Source organism: Ochlerotatus camptorhynchus, unplaced genomic scaffold (assembly GCF_037179485.1).
Source record: "Ochlerotatus camptorhynchus isolate MF236.1 unplaced genomic scaffold, CSIRO-AGI_Acam_v1.1 ptg000443l, whole genome shotgun sequence".
Taxonomy (NCBI): Eukaryota; Metazoa; Arthropoda; class Insecta; order Diptera; family Culicidae; genus Ochlerotatus; species Ochlerotatus camptorhynchus.
This window is the reverse complement of record NW_027040929.1, coordinates 3,446,313-3,466,099: the sequence shown is the minus strand read 5'-3', so window position 1 is coordinate 3,466,099 and position 19,787 is coordinate 3,446,313. Positions and strand designations below refer to the sequence as shown.

The 19,787-nt window shown below is 42.0% G+C and overlaps 3 protein-coding genes across 3 annotated transcripts; 1 reads left to right on the top strand and 2 right to left on the bottom strand.

Annotated features, from left to right (window-relative positions):
• Positions 1-9,848: 9,848 nt before the first annotated feature.
• Positions 9,849-13,074, bottom strand: LOC135711840 (dynein regulatory complex protein 11). Its single transcript, XM_065234796.1, has 4 exons — positions 10,799-13,074; positions 10,601-10,727; positions 10,254-10,411; positions 9,849-10,187 (listed from the first exon to the last, which is right to left on the bottom strand). The coding sequence occupies exons 1-4, from the start codon at positions 13,072-13,074 to the stop codon at positions 10,043-10,045; spliced, it is 2,706 nt and encodes a 901-aa protein (XP_065090868.1). The 3' UTR covers positions 9,849-10,042.
• Positions 13,075-13,895: 821 nt separating this feature from the next.
• Positions 13,896-17,049, bottom strand: LOC135711839 (transcription termination factor 2-like). Its single transcript, XM_065234795.1, is given in 5 exon segments — positions 13,896-13,958; positions 13,960-15,541; positions 15,607-16,618; positions 16,683-16,739; positions 16,808-17,049. Coding segments are annotated over 5 exon segments (2,763 nt in total). The 5' UTR covers positions 16,857-17,049.
• Positions 17,050-17,253: 204 nt separating this feature from the next.
• Positions 17,254-19,444, top strand: LOC135711892 (T-cell immunomodulatory protein). Its single transcript, XM_065234869.1, has 2 exons — positions 17,254-18,732; positions 18,789-19,444. The coding sequence occupies exons 1-2, from the start codon at positions 17,367-17,369 to the stop codon at positions 19,223-19,225; spliced, it is 1,803 nt and encodes a 600-aa protein (XP_065090941.1). The 5' UTR covers positions 17,254-17,366; the 3' UTR covers positions 19,226-19,444.
• The last annotated feature ends 343 nt before the right edge of the window (positions 19,445-19,787 follow it).

Below are 19,787 nucleotides of genomic sequence, written 5' to 3'. Positions count from 1 at the left end.
CGCCTCGGGCCAATCGAGCAGAAAACATCCAATAAATCCATGATTTCGGCGTTAACAAGTCAATTATGCGTTTGGTACAATACTTTAGTTCAAATGCTACCGAACGAAGTCAATAAGAACGCGTGATATGAATGTTTGCACACAATATTCTCAAAAACAATTTTTGGAAAACAAATCCGCTCGTAAAATAGAGGCAAAGCGCGGGTCGTACTTAGCATGCCCAAAATTAGATCTAAGCGTTATAAATATCCGTGCAATGCGGCCAATTTTCGTATCATTCAATTGAAGGCGGTCTATTAGAACTCCCAGATTAGAGCCATCCAATCAATTCTGTTCAACGTATTTTGTCATCTCGATCAATTGAAGACCCACTGTTTCAAACGATCCTCACCAACTGTCAACTACTACTTACTACCTACTAAAAAATCCATTCTGAAATTCGTCAACCTCAAGTCACGAATTTCGGAACAAATCGATTATCGCTTTACGAATGCACACCATGAATAAAGATCATGAATTCGCAAACAATTCTTTTCTGCAAAATTAAAGTAACGCCTGAGTAAGCGTACGTCGCTCACCGGTAGGGTAAACGCTCCTATAGTTGCGGTACGTTAGAAGCGTTAGGTTCCTATAGTTGTGTATGGAGACTCCGTACACAACTATAGGAACCTAACGCTTCTAACGTACCGCAACTATAGGAGCGTTTCCCCTAACGGCAACACAATTGTGTCATGAAAACGTGAACTCTATTCTGAAAATCATGATTTATACCCCGTTCACATTACAGCGTATATCACGTGATATACGCTGTCTTGCTATGAGCACTCATACATCTAGTTCTCACTGGAAATCCTATGTATGAGTGCTCATTGCAAGATAGCCTATATTACGTGATATAGGCTGTAATGTGAACGGGGTATTAGTTCTGGAAAACGTGTCTATAGTTCAGAAGTTGTTCTTGATATTATGATTCTGTTCATGAACATGGGAAAATAGTTTTGAAGTGTCAAATTTATTTATTATGACTGTGAATAATTTCCTTGATCTGTTGACACATTGTTAATGAATTTGTGCTCTAATATAAGTGTTTGAACTTGTTGTGTGTACGAAGTATAGGCAGGTGGGAAAGCTGACCAGGATTTAGGAAAGCGAAAGACAAGGTAGTTCCCCATTTGGCCCGCACTGAACATCAGACCTAAAGGTATGGTAGAGTTACAGTATTTCAACTTTTGAAAACTGTACGACTGGAGTACCTGCTAGCTGAGGTACTCAAGTTGATCGGATCTGAACGTGAAACTTACGTCTGTCGCAGTAAATCTTGCCGGTCTGGAAGAAAGAATTTTCCAATCTGATTAAGTTGACGGTCACCACTGTTGTGCATTGCTGGTGATAAGCTGCTATCGTGAAATACGTGTCAGCTGATCCATACAACCTGACGGATTGGACGGTTGAATCTGTTACCATTGGCCCAAATAAGATGTTTAATCTTCTGCTAATTACGGTGGTGGAGAACAGACATGAACTAAGTTCATGGATTTGGGATCCTGTTCATGAAAATGTGAATTAACACATCACGTTTTCGGGAATCAAGTTATGATTTTGAACCAACTGAGAGCTGTAAATTTCATGTATTTTTGTTCACGAATATAGGAACCATTTTTTTGCGTGTTGACGTACACTTTTATACCCCGTTCACATAACAGCGTATATCACGTGATATACGCTGTATTGCAATGAGCACTCATACATCTAGTATTCACTGGAAATCCTATGTATGAGTGCTCATCGCAAGACAGCCTATATTACGTGATATAGACTGTAATGCAAACGAAGTATTAGATTATTTTACAGGAGTCAGTCTTTATTAGTGCGTATTTGAAAACTCGGTAAAAATTCAAATGACCGTTATCCGTAAGGAACCAATTAAATTGAGAACTTTTAGTTTCTATCATTAAATGGGGTTAAACGGACTAAGTCTGTACCGAGGTCTGTACAAGTTCGGAATAAATTTTCTCATTTCTGAATTTTCCAAAAAAAATTAACTTTAACCGAACACTTCCGCAATTCAAAAATCCAGTAAAACCTTACTGAATGATACTAACTAGTCCCATAACAAGTTTTATCAAAGTTTTAAATCATTCTTCAAGACCAAATCGTGGTCTACAATTCAAGACCAAATCGTGTTCTACAAGGCCATGATAAAAGCAAAATTGTTGCGTTGACGTAAATTTGACAGTTAGACAATAGATTTAGCTGTCACTTTGCCGCAACGCGTCCGATTCGGATCTAATGTGCGTGGGCCTTAACACATTGATGACGACTGCAACCAAATTTTTGCATAAGTTGCAGTGACCGCCACCTTGAAACAATATTAAAGCAAATTACAGTTGAGTCGGTAACCTTTTTAAAAAATACAGATCTCTCGGTAATTTTCGATTTACATATCGTCCCCAAAATTACAGTTCTCCGGTAAAGTCGACTACAAATCAAGCAATGCATATCGGTAAACGTTACCTATCGTTCGGTAAATTTGACAGCTAATTTTGCTGACCAGTTTACAGATTTTTCGGTAATGTTCTCGATTACCGAAAACATTACCGATCGTTCAGCTGTTGAGAATTCGGTGAAAGAATTACCGAAGTCGTTATTGCTGATTGCATGTGAAACTGGACTGTCCCAAAAATGCAAAAAGTGTGTTAAAAGTGCACGTAACCGTCAAATCGTTTTGATGTCTTCGGAGCATTTATTGCTTGCATCATAAGGAATAAGTGCACCGAAAACACCAAGACGATTAGACGTAAACTTGCAGTTTTATCACACTTTTTAATAAGTGAAAACGAGGTTATTACACCGACAAACCGACATGACTCTTAATTCTGATTTATGCCCGAAAATCGTAAACGGTCGATTTAAATGTGCAGTGATCCGAACTGTCAAAACCATAGGATTTATTGATCTAGATAAAAATAATTTTTCCAGAATAGATCAGACACGAACCAATTCATAACTTTTGCATGCGGGATCATGGCTAAATATTTCCCGCGAACCCGGAGCCAGATGTCATTAGTGTGCTTTGGTCAGAAAGTTTCCTGCTTTTGCTATGATCATTCATGTCGGTTTGTCGGTGGTTATTAGTCCAATTTTGTGTGAAACGCGCAATAATTTTTCGAGTAATTTTTTCTAAGTGTGTAAGGACTGAAAATCTCTCCAATAAAGAATATGATTTTTGAACACTGGCTTACCACAAAAAATCTGGTTGCCGTTTACTCTGACGAAAAATAAATCTCAAACAGTGCTGCTTGTTTGGAACATTTTCTCTTGGCGGAAATCTTATTATAAAATCGACTCTGACCACAACAATGGAAATTTAAAAAAAAACACATACACAAACTGATTTTCGAATTTCGCAATTTAACCCTTTGTTTTTGTCCTTCCGATGCCTCATAATTTCTTTAAAAAGACCTCCAAACAAATATGATCCAAATATAGAAATTATTTTGATCTACATCGAATTAAAAGCAGAGCAGTTTTTGTTGTATCATTTTGTTTTCTTCTATTTTCTCACGATAGATAGAACGACTTTCAATCAAACAGAAGCAAATTTGGCCCAAACTTCTCATAAATCTATTCCCAATTTGATTACAGTGGAATTACCGTAGCCCGAGAAAATGCACTTGTTCGTCTAATAATTAGATATTTCTTTCATTTCGACATTTCTTGACCGATTTAGATGCAACAACTTCCAATCGACCAACAATTAGTACAAGTTTTCGATTTTGTAACGGTTAAGCGCATTTTTACTCAGTTTCAAAATTATTTGAAAATTTGCTTGGGATCCAAACCATTTCTTTTAACTGTTTTGACACCAAGAAATGTTTAAATCATATAACCGAAATCACGCACAACAAACTAAAGGAATTCCAGATCGATTGGAAACTGTTTCATCAAAATCGGTGCATATTTCTTACCACTTGCACAACAATTCAGTGCCAACATTTCAAAGAGGCGTAATTGCTTTTGTAAACAATGGCTTTAGCCGTCAATTTCCCGCGAATGAAATATCACGCCTCTAAAATAACAATTCTAGCTGGTAGCATTATTTTTCTTGAGTGAGCTTTTATTCGCGAGAAATCGACGACTAAAGCCATTGTTTACAAATGCAATTACGCCCCTTTGAAATGTTGGCACGGAATTGCTGAAAAAAATCGTTTATTTTTGTCTCAGCTCTTGTGCAAAATGTTGACGTTTAATTTTCCAAGAATTCAAAGCAGGCTGCGACGAGATCTCCTGTGTTTGTATCAAATCAAGAGTCCTCAGCTGAAATTTTACCAAACGTAAAAAAAAACTGGACAAAGCAGATGGACTTTCAATGTGAAAAAGTAAGTATTTAGATAAATATCAAATAAAGTGTCATCAATTTAGGAATTTGTACCCTAGGGTGCTACGGCCTAAAGTGAGCACTCACCGAAACTAGCTTCAATTCTTCGGTGCACGCGTTGCAAATATTTGCGTTATTTAGCTAATCTCAAGTAATCATAACATTTGATCCTTGAAAACAAAATAAATGGAAAAAAGAGATCTAATGCGTCGTAATTACCTTTGATTTGTCAAATACCGTAAATATTTACACCGCATATACGGAAAAAAAACTATGGCATAGTCAAATGCATTTGCCAGAGATTTGTCAGTGTGAAAAAATATAAGCAAGCATATACAAAATTTGATCGGGTTTTGGAAAATTCACCCAAAAACTTGTCACATAGTCCATTTGGGATTTAAAAAGACGTATTGAATTACCTGAAAGCGTTCATAGGCAAGCAGGGTACACCATTTCCTACAACATAAGAACGATATTGAAACTTTTCCCAACGATGTTCTGCTAAACATAGGGACTGCGTTTGGCGAAAAGCTTCGAATCTAATACAAGAGAATTTATTCTTCTGGAAATGCTATCGCATTTCATGGCAATGGAATGCGAAACTATTTCCTTTTACTCACAGATCTCTCACTAACTTACAAATCTAATTAATCTAGTTATTATAAAATTTCATTGATATAAACGTTTTAAATGAAGAATGTAGCGACTAAGATCTTTGAATTTTGATGTTAAATGTATTACAACTATAATCAAATATATATCAGCTTGCACTTCGAGTTACAGATTCACATTAAAAAAGCAAAAGTATTTTGAAAAATACCAAAAATCCACAACAAAAATATACTAGTCTTTAAGGCAAAAAGGATATTATCTTACGACCGACACAAGGCAACGAAAAAGGCATATGCTCAAGTGGTTCTGTTTCTTGACGATAAAGGAAAATAAATGTTTAATGCTTACTCAACATCATAATGACAATTAAATGAATTTGATTAACATGATTAATTTTAAGGAAATTAAATGATAATTATTATAATATAAAATGAAGAAAATACAAGGAAATGGTGTACATGCCAAAAAATGAACCACCCGAATCCAGGGCATGGATAACTTGCCTGTCAGTCTTACACTAAACTGATCTGCTGGTTGAAAACAAACGCCATTTGATTTGCCATGACAGCTGTTTGTTTTCAATCACGCACTTTTAAGTTTGTGCTAGCGATATGACCTGAAAGTGTATGCCACTGCATCATCTCACGCAGAGAAGTCAGTTATTGATTTGATAGCTATCTAAATACATTCATTGTCACATAAATCGTAAAGCCTGTCCTTTGATGCGCTTTTGGACTTTTGAAATTATTATTCTCAAATAAAAACCGATGATTTTCTCTATTACGTTTTCATCAAATTTAATATGGGTCAAATTTCGGCAACCTATTTCCATGGTTATACGAAAGCATTTACGATGATCGTTAATTTTGCGCTTTCTGCAAACATGTTTCAACGTTTAATACCACTGTGCATGCATTTTATTTTCAAAATAACTATTTGGGACGTTTGGGCCAAGTTTTGGAAAAATAATTCCCAATGCTTACTTAAGTGACTGGTTTCTTTAATACTTTCTTCTACACTACAAAAGATGTATACTGCCGTTCTACGCATATCTGTCTCATGTGCTAAAAGTTGCATCTGAGAAAACCGCGAATAATGTTTCGAATCATTTCTGCTCATTGGAAGAAATGTACGTTAAAATAAGCTAGTGCACTGTTCACATTTCAACAGAATCAATATGTATTAGTGAAAACTACAGAAATTACCATTAATGAAATCAGTTAAGCATATTTTTATAAGAACAATATTTAGTGGGTCTGTTATGCCGAGAAATTGGCTATGAAGCAGGAAATTCGGCGTGTGTCAGTCCCACTAGAAACTGTTACTTTTCGTGTTGCTTTGATGACCACGTTGCGTTTGACGTCTTTACTCTTGTGTTTGCCTGAGCGTGCTTGCGTCCTCCGCAAAGTTTCGGAAGTTCCTGGGTTACTTGCATAGGTTTGCATCATTAATTGATACCAATAATAAGCTAGTTCTATAAAGCCATTCAAAGTAAGAGCAGCTCGAGAAACCCATGATTAATGCTCAGTGTAGAACAAAAACTTCTTGGCATTGTTCTACTACTTAACAATATGAAAGAAGGAGATTGTGCTTAATCATTTTGAGTCCAACCATAGATTTATGGCGGCTGAAATACTGTGAACAAAAGATCGTGGACTTCGATCATTTCAAAAAATACTTTGGAAGAATTAACATGCACAGTAAGGATTTCTCCGTACAAAGTTGACCTTTATCGAAGACAACAAATCAAGAAGACTGGCAACTTTGCCAGAATCCAAGCGACAGATACAATGGCGCTGCGCTTGAGTGAAGGTGGAAGTAACGCATAGAAAAATGAGCAAATACATAAACCCTTCTTCTGAGGATGTAATCTTTGCTATCAAATTCGTTCGAAGCATTTACCTTTGAGCGGCAGATGACGCAATTGTACCTGTCTCATATCGTTCGTATGAGAAAATGGAAGAGTTGCCAGTCTTCTTGATTTGTTGTCTTCGCCTTTATACTACTTATTATTATACTATATTAGGGACTTTTAATAAAACACGTAGACACGATAGGGGGGTAGGGGGGGTATAGGGGTGTTTTTATGTAAGTGTCTGCTTTCGTCAATCGTTGAGACCGTGAAGAAATTTGGTCCTCTCGGCCAGGAAAAGTTGAGTAATAAGTTCTTCCACCTCCTTTCGCTCGATGATTTTGAGAACTTCGACCGTAAACTGATTTGCTGCAATAATCATAAATGACATCTATAATCCAATACAACTTACCCAGAAAGACGTTAATAACTTCGTCGGAAGACCTGAAACTTTCTAATAATTTAACTGTTTCTACGGTGCCTTCGTCGATGCTCTCAAACTCGAGCTCTTCGACTTTCCCTTCTGATGCAGACATTGTTCGTGTTCTTGATAAATTCAAAAAGGCGACGGTCGTAAGCATTTCATAATACACACCGAAACAAATGATCGATTCAAAAATGAAAATTTCATTTAATGTTGATATTGTTGATGATTCAACAAACATGAATTCTCGATTACTTTTTCGAAGGGACGTATAAGGTTTTGTAAACAATGCATTTGATCGACAACTTGGCGTAACTGGTAGCTCTCCCACGCATTCCAACACTACCTTTAGATAGGGAAATTTCCCCCCTACCTGATAGTGGTGTTAGAATGCATGGGCAAGCTACTAGTTACGTCAAATCGACGATCAAATGCATTGGTTAGAAAAGCTGATACGTCCCTTCGAAAAAGTAATCGAGAATTGTTGAATTAAAGATAGCAGTAAAAATGATAATCGAGAAGAAATATTGTGTTCGAAAGTAATTTTTTATTGTTTTGAAAATACGGTTACATTAGAACAAAAAAAATGATTAACTTAATGTACGTACAGATTGTTGATTGAGTTTTTGATTTCAACTAAGCAATATTCCTCTGCGTGTAATCATGTATTGTTTGAAATTAGACCTCTGACCTGGTGTTTTAACATGAATTCCCGCTTCTTTTAATATAAATAATATAAAATAAAACTTCTACTTCCCGGGATGGCTCACTCAAATCACTTGGTTAATGATAGATTCAGTAAAGTGTGGGACCAAGCTAGACGACTTCACTCGATTATTGATTATCAAGTTGAACTTTTAAATTACCAGGCGCATTTAACCAAAACACAACCAAATGCGATGTGGTTGAAACAGCTCACACTATTTAGTGCGAGTTAGTTCTACCAGGTTGAACTCGGTAGAAGCAGACTGCTCTGAGGAATCCCAGCATCAACGTTGAACGTATCAGAAGGTGTATTGTTCAAAAAGACCTGGAATGATCTGCCCGACAAGTAGTTTTTGATGATCTTAACAAAGAAGATCGGGAAATTGTATCGATGCACCTTGTACACTAGCGATTGCCAGACATTGTCGAACGCCTTCTCAACCTCCAACAATGCCATGACAGATGTCCTGAAAACGGACTTGTTCTGCTTGATGATGTTACCCAACAAACAACTTTAGCTGCAGACTAGCTTAACAGGCAAAAATTAGCTGTATAAGCCAATTTTCGGCTGTATAAGCTAATCTGCAGCTAAAATTGTTAGTTGGGTAGTAACGAATGGCCTTTCCTAAACCCGAATTGCTCGTTGATGAAAATGTATTGGGAGTAGGCAATGAGAACGTCTGGTTCGGTTGACGGTTAGAAGTAGAATGAAAATTTATTGTCGCATATAATAACTAGCCTACTGATGTAGACGCAGCTTACTGATCTTCAACAAAATGTTAATTTCGTTAGAGAACAACAGCAAACGGCTGAGTATCAGCTTTTCGAAGCTGATGGGACGATAACTTTTGGCCCTGTTAGGGTCTTTACCACGCTTGTGGATTGGAAAAACTTTGGCTAACTTCCAGCATGCAGGGAAGTAGCCAAGCTCGAAGCACCTGTTGAAGATCACTGTGCGGTGCTCGAAGAAGTCAACACACTCAAGTTCTTCAACTCGAGGTTGACCACACTATCGACACCAGCGGCCTTCATGTTTTTGGTAGATTTAATGGCTGCTGTCACCTCATCAGCCGATACTCTACTATCATCAGGGACAACTACTGGGTTGACAGCGACTCTTGACATCGTCTCCGATACCGGCCAAGGTTATATGAATTCACAAAATGTTGACCAAGAGCATTGGCCTTTTCAACTGCACAATCTGTCTTTGCACAATCTGGGAGAGAACGAATCACATTAGCAAAATCATTATTTCTGAGATCCACCATCCTGGCCTGGATGATTTTGATTAATTTGTTGCAATCGATCTTTAGGATACGCATATGCTTACGAATGGTGTTGCGAAGGTCTTTAGTGGGCCTGTCGATAGTCGATAGTCGATACTAGTGTCAACGCAGTGTTGGAACTGCGTCGGAAAGCTTTGAAGCGGTTCACGGAGGAACCCAGCTCTTATTTTAACTGAGCAACTTTGACACCGAAGACAGCAAACCTCCGGAATGCAACGGTTCAAACAGAGCGCCCCTCGGTGAATCTAAAATTTCTAATTAATCTAGGACTAGTTGCCCCCCCGTTATTAAATTCAAGTTCATAGAATGACGAAGAAATAATAACCAATAAAACAATCAAACATCAACATTCAACAATACACTTTCAACTACATCCAGCCAAAGCAAACATGTTAATTTGCTATGGAACAAACAATAGATTCAAATCATAAGACAAATAGTTACGCACAAATAGCAGTATTAGAACAAAACAACGAGCACAACAAGCAATGTTTGTAAACTCACAGAATAGTCAACAGTTTGATTTTGTAAACAAACAAAAAACAGGATTTCGTTCTACAAATAAAAATCGCAATTGCTATTTCCGTTGGAATGTGCGGCAAAAAAACCTCTATTTATTTCATTAATGACAAGTTTCTAACATCTACACATACTGCTACGGCCGACTGACGGCGACCTGAACATCGGAAGAACGGACACGAACGAAAAATCTTCTTGACATAAACCCCGATATCACAGATCCGACCCACTTGACTGCTGCTGCTGCTGCTTCTTCTTCAGCTTACCTACAGCCCAAACAGTGTCTTGAGATCGTCGATTGTGAGTTTGCTTCCCGTTTGCTTGGTGCCGGTAAGTACTTCATTGGCGATTTCGATCTTCTTTTGCTGCAGCATCCGAATCGCTTGCTCCACCGTGTCGATGCACATGAACCTGACGAGAGGTTGGTAATGTTAAAACAAAAAACGATCAACAAGGTAATCATCATAGAAAACATACTTCCACACGTAAACGGCCTTCTTCTGGCCAACTCTGTACACACGATCCTGAGCCTGCGCTTCCAGCTGGGGATTCCAGTGCAGATCCAACAGCAGCATGTGATTAGCACCCACGAGATTCAGGCCAACGCCACCAGCAGTCAGCGAAAGAAGCATAATCTGAAATGGTACAATCATTTCGAAATTTCACAAAATTTCCATACAAAATGAATTCATTGTTGAAAAATTTAGTAGATATCGGTTGTTTCAAAATCGTGACATGGCAACTTTATTCAAAAACACCACACAAACACACAGATAAAGACAAAATCGGAAAATGCTGATGAATCATTTCTTCTTCTTGCTGACGTTCTCGATTTCCATCCGAGCCTCGTGCTCCATTTCCATTTGCTTCGACCGACGCCGGCCGAGAGGAGTCTTGCACCACCAGTACATGAAAGCTTCCTCTTCCTCCTTGTACACCGGTTCCAGTGCGCTTCAAGAAAACAAAAGGATAATTATAGTCGGTTTCCATCGAAAGCCAATTTCTGCGTAACGCCAATCCACCTCAAAGCATTGATCAGCTCCAAATGCGTCAACGGTTGCGTCCTGAGCTGCAGCATCCGTTTGCACGTGATTACCTCCCGAATACACTTTGCTACCGAACCTATCGTGTAACCGTCGGAAATTTTCGCCATTGCGCCCGTATCGAACTGCCGTGGAACACCGCTATAGTGGCTCAACATTTCCTTCCAGGCGTACGATAGCGCACCGTAATCCGGCCGAGGAATGTAGACAAACCGCTGGTACGTCTGTACCATCAGCTTCATGTCCGCCTCCCAGGGACAGTTGGATGTGCCAATCAGCATGATTCTATCCTCCGCATTGATGTTCTTCACCAGCTTGGGCAAATCCTTCTTCAAACGCTTTGGATCGGTGCGGTCTGTTTTTGGAACTTTCTTCATAAAAGGCTTCTCGGCGTCCCCAAAATAGATGACCGATGGCTGAAGCAGCCGAGAAACCTTCGATACCAAGTGCATCAACATGATCAGACCCGATTTACCTGGATACTTACCGGCAATGTTGGCCGGTGAAATGTCGAACAGAACCGATCCCGTTTCGGTGCAGATTGCATGGACTAGAGAGGTCTTTCCTGAACCCTTTGGACCGGCTATGAGCAGGGATTTGATGCACGGTCCAAAATTACGGATGGTTTCAGAACCCAGTGGAAGGATGCAGTACTGTTTGATGAGATGACGAACATCTCCCGGTGAAGGATTCAGAGCGCTTCGGGCAGCGTAGCTCAAATCCCCCACATAGGACTCAATCGGAGTTTCCGAAAACTTCTTGATTATACCATTCGTTAGCAACTCCTCAAACAGAGACTCCGTCGTGCGATCTGGGGTTAAATCTTTCTCGCGTTTCTTTTTGCCCTTCTTACCACTGCGACGTGCCTTCTTACTGCCCTTCTTGGTTTTCTTTCCTTTCTGGGCTCGGTCTCTATCCAACGCAATCTGCAGCAGGTCCAACTCTTGTCGCATTATGTCATCCACGATTCTTCTCAGTTCCGTCTCAACGTCGGCGAACTTTTCCTCGAAAATCATATCGTCGTAGTACGTCTGTCGAAGGTTATGTGATTCGTCTTTGCCCTTCCAAATTTCGATGTACTCGTCAATGCCATTCTTAATCTCCGGAAGAAACGAGGATTGCATCGGTTTGAATGCTTTATCCAATCCTTCCTCGAGCGAAACCTCCCCAGGTCTCTTCTGTTGCAACTTGGGGTCCTTGGAGGACTTCAATTTACTCTCCCGAGAGGACATCACGGATGACCGGCTCATCTCACTTTCCGTGGCCTGACGGCTCAACAGATGGCGGGAACCACCGGCCTCCTCCGAGGGAAAATCCGGCAAACGTCCGGTCCGTTTCTGATACTCCTTGAACCAGGTGCGGATTTCATCGGCAATGTCCTCTTTCATAGCAGCTCCCTGCTTGGAGTAAATTTCATCTTTCACGCGAACCAGCGAGTTTTCGTATTCATCTTGGAAATCCTTCTGCTGCTTGTATCGGATCAATTTTGCTTCGTCCAATTCATCAACCGCTGTTCGCGTTGTAGTGACCTGAGGTGGTATCATTCCGATCAGGATCATTTCTTCCATCTTCCTCCGTCGGGTCTGTCGTCTAGTCGCATAACCTCTCCAAACTTTTTGAATTTTCATTGCGGCATTCAGTCCCGTTGAAGACTTATCCCGGCTACTGTCCGGCTTACCTTTCTCCTTCAGCAGTTTTAATTCCTTCATGAACTGAGCTCTCAACCGTCCCTGTCGGGCTCGTTCATGAGTCTGAATGATTTTAATAGCGTCCAATTCGGACCATTCCTCCTCAACAATTTCCTCATCCAGAGCACCAATTCGCCGCAATATATCATCCATAAACTTCCTCCGCTCGTTCAGCATCTCTTCCTTCTCCCTTCGGAAGTATTTCGGCACAGTGAGCTCCATACTGAGCGGAGTCAGGCTCAGCTTCTCCACCACAGTGTCGTTGTAGCTAAACTCCATCATATCAATGATTACCAAATCATGCTTCAACTCGAGCACCCGTCCCAGGACATTGTCCAGCAGCTTCCGTATCAGAATCCGCTTCTGAGGCTGAACAATTTGATCGTAAATTTCCTCCAACTTATTGGCAATCACAATATACCGCAGGTACAGTTCGTACACCTGGCCCTGGATTTCGGTGCGATCGTGCTGCGCCTCAATAGCCTGGTATTCGAAATCGTTGACCGCTAGCTTTTCCAGATCCTTTTGTGAACTGGTCCACAGACGGTTGAACGTTCGGTTGGACATTTTGGTTTTAATTTCCTCCGAAAACTAACAAAAAAAAACGAAACTCGATGGACGGTAGCAGCTGTGAATAAAAGTGAAAATTTCCACTGCAATACTATGGGGCGTGTTTGTCCAGAGTAAACGAGTTCCGCCAGCTATGGCAACGGTTGGTTGGGTGCTGTCATGGCTGATTTCCGAGGACCTGTTGAATATGGGGCTGCCAGCGAAAGTTGATGAACCAAATAGCATCAGGTGGTTACAACTTTTCATCACTGACCTGCATTTAGCTATTATTTTGCTTATGCAGGGTGTCGACTTAATGATGAAAAATCAACTCCCTGATAGTCTCTGATTTTCCAGTTGTTTTTCTGAAAAATTCCTCACAGGATTGGGCTGATAGAAATTAAGGAAATCAAAAAATAAATGCAATAGTCTATCAATAGTCCCATACCGCAGCTATAGAAACTCTATTAGACTCATAAGATTTAAATATTAGCTGGAATGTTTTGAGACTATGCTGCAAGGAGTGTTGTTAGTAATATTCTTTAAAATATGATATTGATATGGGGAATAAAATTGGTTCTCCCTATAACTCATTATGGTAGACCATTTGCGGGCTTCTGAATGCAAATGATTTATATTTTCGAAAATGTAGATAATCACTAAACTCACCTTTGGACCGCATCCCTGTTTGTTGAAATCTGTCACTATATCGTTTCGGAATTTAACCGGCACCTTCCCGGTCAGCGACACGTACTTTACCCGTTTGGCGTTCAAATGCTGCGCCACAATGTCCAGAACGCTGCTCCACTGCGATACAATCACCGCCTTGTCATCGCCGTTCAGGATTTTCTCATCCAACAGCTCCAGCAGCCTCGCAATCTTTGAACTGACCTTTGTCAAATCGAACACCGGATTCGATCGGAGCATCACCTTAGAGGACGCCTTCGTCATGGCCATCGTGTCTTGGGACGTATTTCCACTGATGTTCAATGCGGGGTTCGCTTCGGTTGGATTGTTTGATGCATCGCCACCGGTGGAAGTGTCCGTCAGTTTGAGATTGTTCAGTTGTTCCAGCAAATCCAACTCAGGTTGGTCGTCTTCCGATGTACTAACATCGAAATTACCTTCTTCGTCTTCGAGCATCTGTTGGATAAGACCCGGATGGCAGCAGATTTGTCTGAGACGAAGCAACAGCACCAGGATCTGATGCTGTTTCACTTCGCCTCGGGCGTGCATTTGCTTTAGTTTCTGATGCACCCGATCGTAAGCACCGTTAGGGTTGCGGGCTTGAGAGAACGTGGGCCGATTTCCTTGCGTTCCATAATAGATGTCGTTTTCTTTCTCCACTTTCTGATGCAGGAACTGGGCGAAGAGCGTCCGGGAGTAAAGAAGCACCTTTTGATATACGTTCATTTCTTCCTTCCCCAGCTTGACTTCGACCAGCTCGATGTTCTTTTCCGGGAGACATTGCAGAGAACCTCTTTCGTGCAGCTGTTTCTTGGTTCGACGAAGCATAAGCGACTTCATAATCGTTTGAAGGCGGGCCATTCCGCCTGAAGATTTGTTATCGATCCACTTCTTCCAATGAGTCAAATCATCGAACGGGGTACAGCGAAGGAACTTCAACAGGGCGTACATGTCCATTTCCTTGTTCTGGATGGGAGTTCCAGTTAGGACCCAACGAGAGCGGCCTCTCAACTGACAACACGCTGCAGACATTGCACTTTTGTGATTCCGAATTATGTGCGCTTCGTCCAGGATTATTCGTTCCCAATTCACGCCGAAAATTCCAAGGCGTTCGTTTTTTACCTCACGGGAAACGATATTGTACGTCGTGATCAGAACATCGTATTTGGCTAGGTGCCTCGGTTTTACGTCCCTGTTGGTTCCGTGGTAAACATTCACGGCCAAACTGTTCCTAGCCACCCGGTTGGTAATTTCGCCTTCCCATTGCCTCATCAGCGAAGCAGGACACACGATTAGCGTTCCACCAGCGTAGTAGTCACGTCTGCCTTTGGCTTTCCAACCATTATTGTTGTTTTCCGCTTCGTCATCGGTGGTTTCTTCCTCTTCCTTATCCGGATCCTCCAGCTCGGCCGTTTTGAGAATCAACGAAATCATACTGAGCGTCTTACCAAGTCCCATATCGTCGGCCAGGATTCCTCCTCGAGGCTTCTGCTTCTCACGCCAAAGCATCCAGGCCAGGGCATGTCTCTGGTGGTTCATCAGCTCAATACGCAGCAATTTCGGCTGCTCGGCCAACGTATCTTCGCTGGGACATGCCTCGATAGATTTGTGCAGCGTAGCCAAACGGTCCATGGTAAGCGTTTTCTGAGTTTGAAAGGTGGCTATTCCCTGCTTACCGGTGTGCTTCGGTTGAATAGTATTTGCTTCCTTCTCTATATCATCCCAGGAAATGTTTATAATCTGGTTATTGCCGCTGGACTTGCGTTCGCCTCCCATGGACTGTACGCTGGAATTGTTACTGTTGGGGGATGATTAAGATTATTAAGAGATCGAAAGATTTTTGGAAACCGGTTAAAATCTTACCTAGCGACGGAATTGTTGGTACTGTCAACCATTATTCGGCCACTGGCATCAATCGAGCTTTCGAAGCTTTTTTGTATCTCGTCCCGAATCCCTTTCAAATCATGCACCTCCATTTTCGCTACTTCATTCTTGAGCTTGGTAATCTCGTTCTCCAGGTTGCCTGTTGCTTTTTTCAAACCAACACCTTTATCCGGTAGATCTTTATTCAATTTCGTGAGCAGTCCCATTTTTTCGAGCTTCTTCTGAAGATCTGCCAATTCTCGGACTTTTCCGTCGTAAAAGTTCTGAGAGACTACTTGTTTCGTGAGGAAGGATTTGCTTTCGACCGATTGTTCATCATCACTGGATAGCGACAAAATTTCTTCAGATTTTTCCTGTATGATAATACTAGAGGAATCGTTTCCATTCGGATCGCTGGCAATCGGTTCCACAGCCGTTGACGATAATTTGTTTTCGATAGACATCCGTACGCTGTGCGAAAGTCGTCCACCCATGGAATCGTTCCGAGCATCGTCAGAGATAACCGTTGAGGAAAGCTTCGGACTGATTGAACCCTGATTCACACTCGATTCCGCTTTGAAACTACGAAGCGACAGACTTTCGTCAAAAGACTCACCGTTCGGTTTGCTATCCTCGTGATCATCACGATCTTCATCCGACGATATCTGATGCCGCTTGACTTTCCTTCTCATGATGACATTATCATCGTCATCGTCATCATCATCATCATCATCATCATCCAAATCCTCCGGTCGAACTCCGGACATGCTCATCCGAGTAGTTGGTGAAAGAGCACGCGTCTCAGCTATGCGCTCTTCCTCGCTGGTCTCGTCGTCACTGGCAATGGATACTTCCCCCGCTTCCCGGTTCAAAACCGGCTGCTCCTCGTCCTCACTCTCACTAGAACTGACGTCCGAGCTCGTTCGCTGTGGATAAAACGACATCCTACGACTTTGTCGTTTCTTCATCCTTTCTCGGATGGCTCTTTCTTCCTCATCATCCTCCGGTTCCGCTGCAAGGAATCGGCGTTTAACCTCAATCCGAACTACAATAACAACATAGAACAGGATACTTACTCTCATCGATATCGATCGTTTCTTTCGGCTTTTGGTGGCTGCCGAAGGAGTGGTAGTCTGCGGAAAACAACAAAATTTAATAACACTCAAGAATTCGTACCGAATTTATAGTGAAACCAACTTACCACTTCCATTAGAAGATCTGTCGGCGAAAATATCTTCCGCATCGGACATTGTAACGGACTATGAACACTTCTGCGATGGAAAAAAAATACTTGAAATACAATACCAACGCAAATCCTTGATGCCGAACAATAGCGAAGCAAGACTAGAACGCAAATTGATCGAACTGCACAAAAATACACCGAAAACACAGGCTGAAAATTTATTTTTCCTGAACAATCATGGATACTGTGGAAACGGTGGAAACGAGCGCCAGCTTTTGAATATTGTTTATACCGACACTGACGTCAACCGAATCAAACTTCAACGAGAGCGCGCCTTGTCGGTCCAAAGTATTTATCAGATTGCTGGCAGCCGGGTACTGAAATGTTTCAGTCCGATTATCTGGATTGAATTATTCTGACAAGTAAAAGAGTCGTGAATCATAACAAAAAAAAAAGACGTAAAAATAATTTAATCGCGATAAAAAATAGTGAAATTTTCCCCGATTTTTGCGAGATAACATGTTTTTATGGTTCTGATTCCAAGTGCACATATTCCGGACACGGTTTCGTCGTAAAAATGAAGTTCCAGTTTCCACCGTTCACGCGGCTCGTATCGGTATTCCTGTTCCACATCGTCCTCACCAATGCAGGGGACATAGTGGACATAACGGACACGGTTTTCGGTTCTATGACCGACACCATCCCGGTCGCGTACGGTGATTTCAACTCGGACGAACTGTTCGATGTGTTCGTGCTGCGGAACAACTTCCGCACGATCCAGATCCTGTTCGGCAGCGACGACAAACCGCTGCTCCAAGCGGGACCAAAGTGCGAGTATAAGAACTTTCACATCACCAGCGTCGTTCCGGGGGATTTCGATGGTGATGCGTACATGGATGTGATGTTCACAGTTAAGCGGGAAGGAGAGGACCAAGCAGTCTATGTCAACTGGGGCGGTTCGGAGTACATGAACTGCACGGGGGAGGACGAGGAGCCGCTGATAGAGATGAGAGGACAGCCTCTGGCTCTGGATTACGATAAGGACTTTATAATCGACTTGTTCGGGATGGACAGGAAGGGAGAGCGTACGTATTGGATTTTCAAGAAACCTAAAGATGGCATCAGGAAAAAGCCCGATGCAATCCGATTGGATGACAAACATGGAGCCCAGCTCAGCGTTCCACATTCGCACGCCATCATCGATTTGGACAAGGATTTCACGGCGGATCTATTCCTCACGACTACATCCGGATACGAGATATGGAAGGGTACCGAAACAGATAAGGAATTTATCTACGATCACAGGATCGAATTTCCCGTTGGCAACTACGATGCCCACATAGGTCAATCGATCTTCCTGGACGCAGAACTCGATGGGAATTTACTGCAAATTGTCCCGATTTGCTTCAACAAGAACTGCATGAACTCTAGCATTCTGGTCTACCATGGACATCATTTCCACGATCTGCAGATCGATTTCAAGGACGATCACAACGATGTTTGGGGCTTCGTCGTTCCGGATCGGTTAAATTGGGCAACCCAAGTCATAACGCTTCGGGGTGGCGATTTCAATCTGGACGGTTATCCGGATCTTCTCGCAACGCTCTCCAAATCATCCGGTCAGATGCAAACATTTCTGCTGGAAAACGTTCCATGCGAAAAGTTAGCCTGTAATCACATGAAGCGAACATTCGTCGTGCGCTGGAAGGCGCTCGCTCCTTTCACCAATGGTACCATCATGGGCTCGTTCTACGATTTCTACAACAACGGTATATTGGATGTCATCTTCGTGGAGAAGGTGGGCAACACTACTCGGCCGGTGGCATTCAGGAATTCGCTGGACTACGATGCTAACTTCGTGAAGGTCATCGTCCTGACGGGACTTTCGAACCAACGGGGTCCGAAGAAGCTTACGCCTTTGGGTCGGAAGAAGAGAACTTACGGTTGGTTGTTTTAATTTAAAAAAAAATGATCAAATTTAAACCTAATTTCCTTTCAGGCACAAATCTCCCCGGCCCTCGCATCGAGTACAACACCACCACCCAGGATGGTGACCCGCAGCATGGCGCCTCAGCGCAGCTACCTCAGTCAGCATACTTTTCCCTCCATCTGCCGTACACGACGTTCGGCCTGGGTCGCACGCCGAACTTTGTCGACTCGCTTACCGTCGGTCTGTCGAACCACTCCCGCACCTGGACCCAGCTGATTCCAAACTCCCAGATGATCGTCGTACCCCGGCCGATCGACGAAGCCGACAAATGGAAGGCGCAGCTCTTCGTCACCCCCAGCAAATTGATTCTGATGAGCGTCGTTGCATTGGGTGGAATCTGTTTGGTCATATTGCTACTGATTCTGATACTGTATGCCAAGGAGAAGCGCGAGGATCGGATTCAGAAATCACTGGAAGCGCACCGGTTCCATTTTGATGCGATGTGAGCTTGAAGCAGCAGGAGGGAAGGTAAATGTTCTGCGATATTTAATTCTACGTTTTATCTAGACTGTTTTTTTTAATTATTTGTGAATGTGTGTGTTGAGCTCCTTTTTTTCGAATAATTTATTATTATGGACGGCACTGAGTAACGTTGATGAAGAAGACACAGTTTTTCTCGATACTAATATGCTAATAATCAAATAGTAATAAAAATTTCCGTGCAAGCCGAATGCGGAACCGTTTGTGAGAAAGCCTTTCGTCCGATAATTATTGACAGATGATTCCCATTTGCTATTTTATGCACCGTCTTGAACCCGTGAACTAAGGATAGGTCTGTTCCCGTACCTGTAAGTTTCTGTAAGATTCTGTACATCAAAAAGCAAAAGTTCAACTTTGTTTTAGACGTCAATTCGATCATCAGACGTTTTCGAGCTTACAATTGTCCTCTACTGTCCGAAGAAGTCGTCTACATTCTACTCGATCAATGGCCATACACGTCGCCAGCCTCGTAGTCTGCGAAGGGTCAGCAGGTCACCTTCTTCTTGGTCGATCCATCAAGAACCGTCG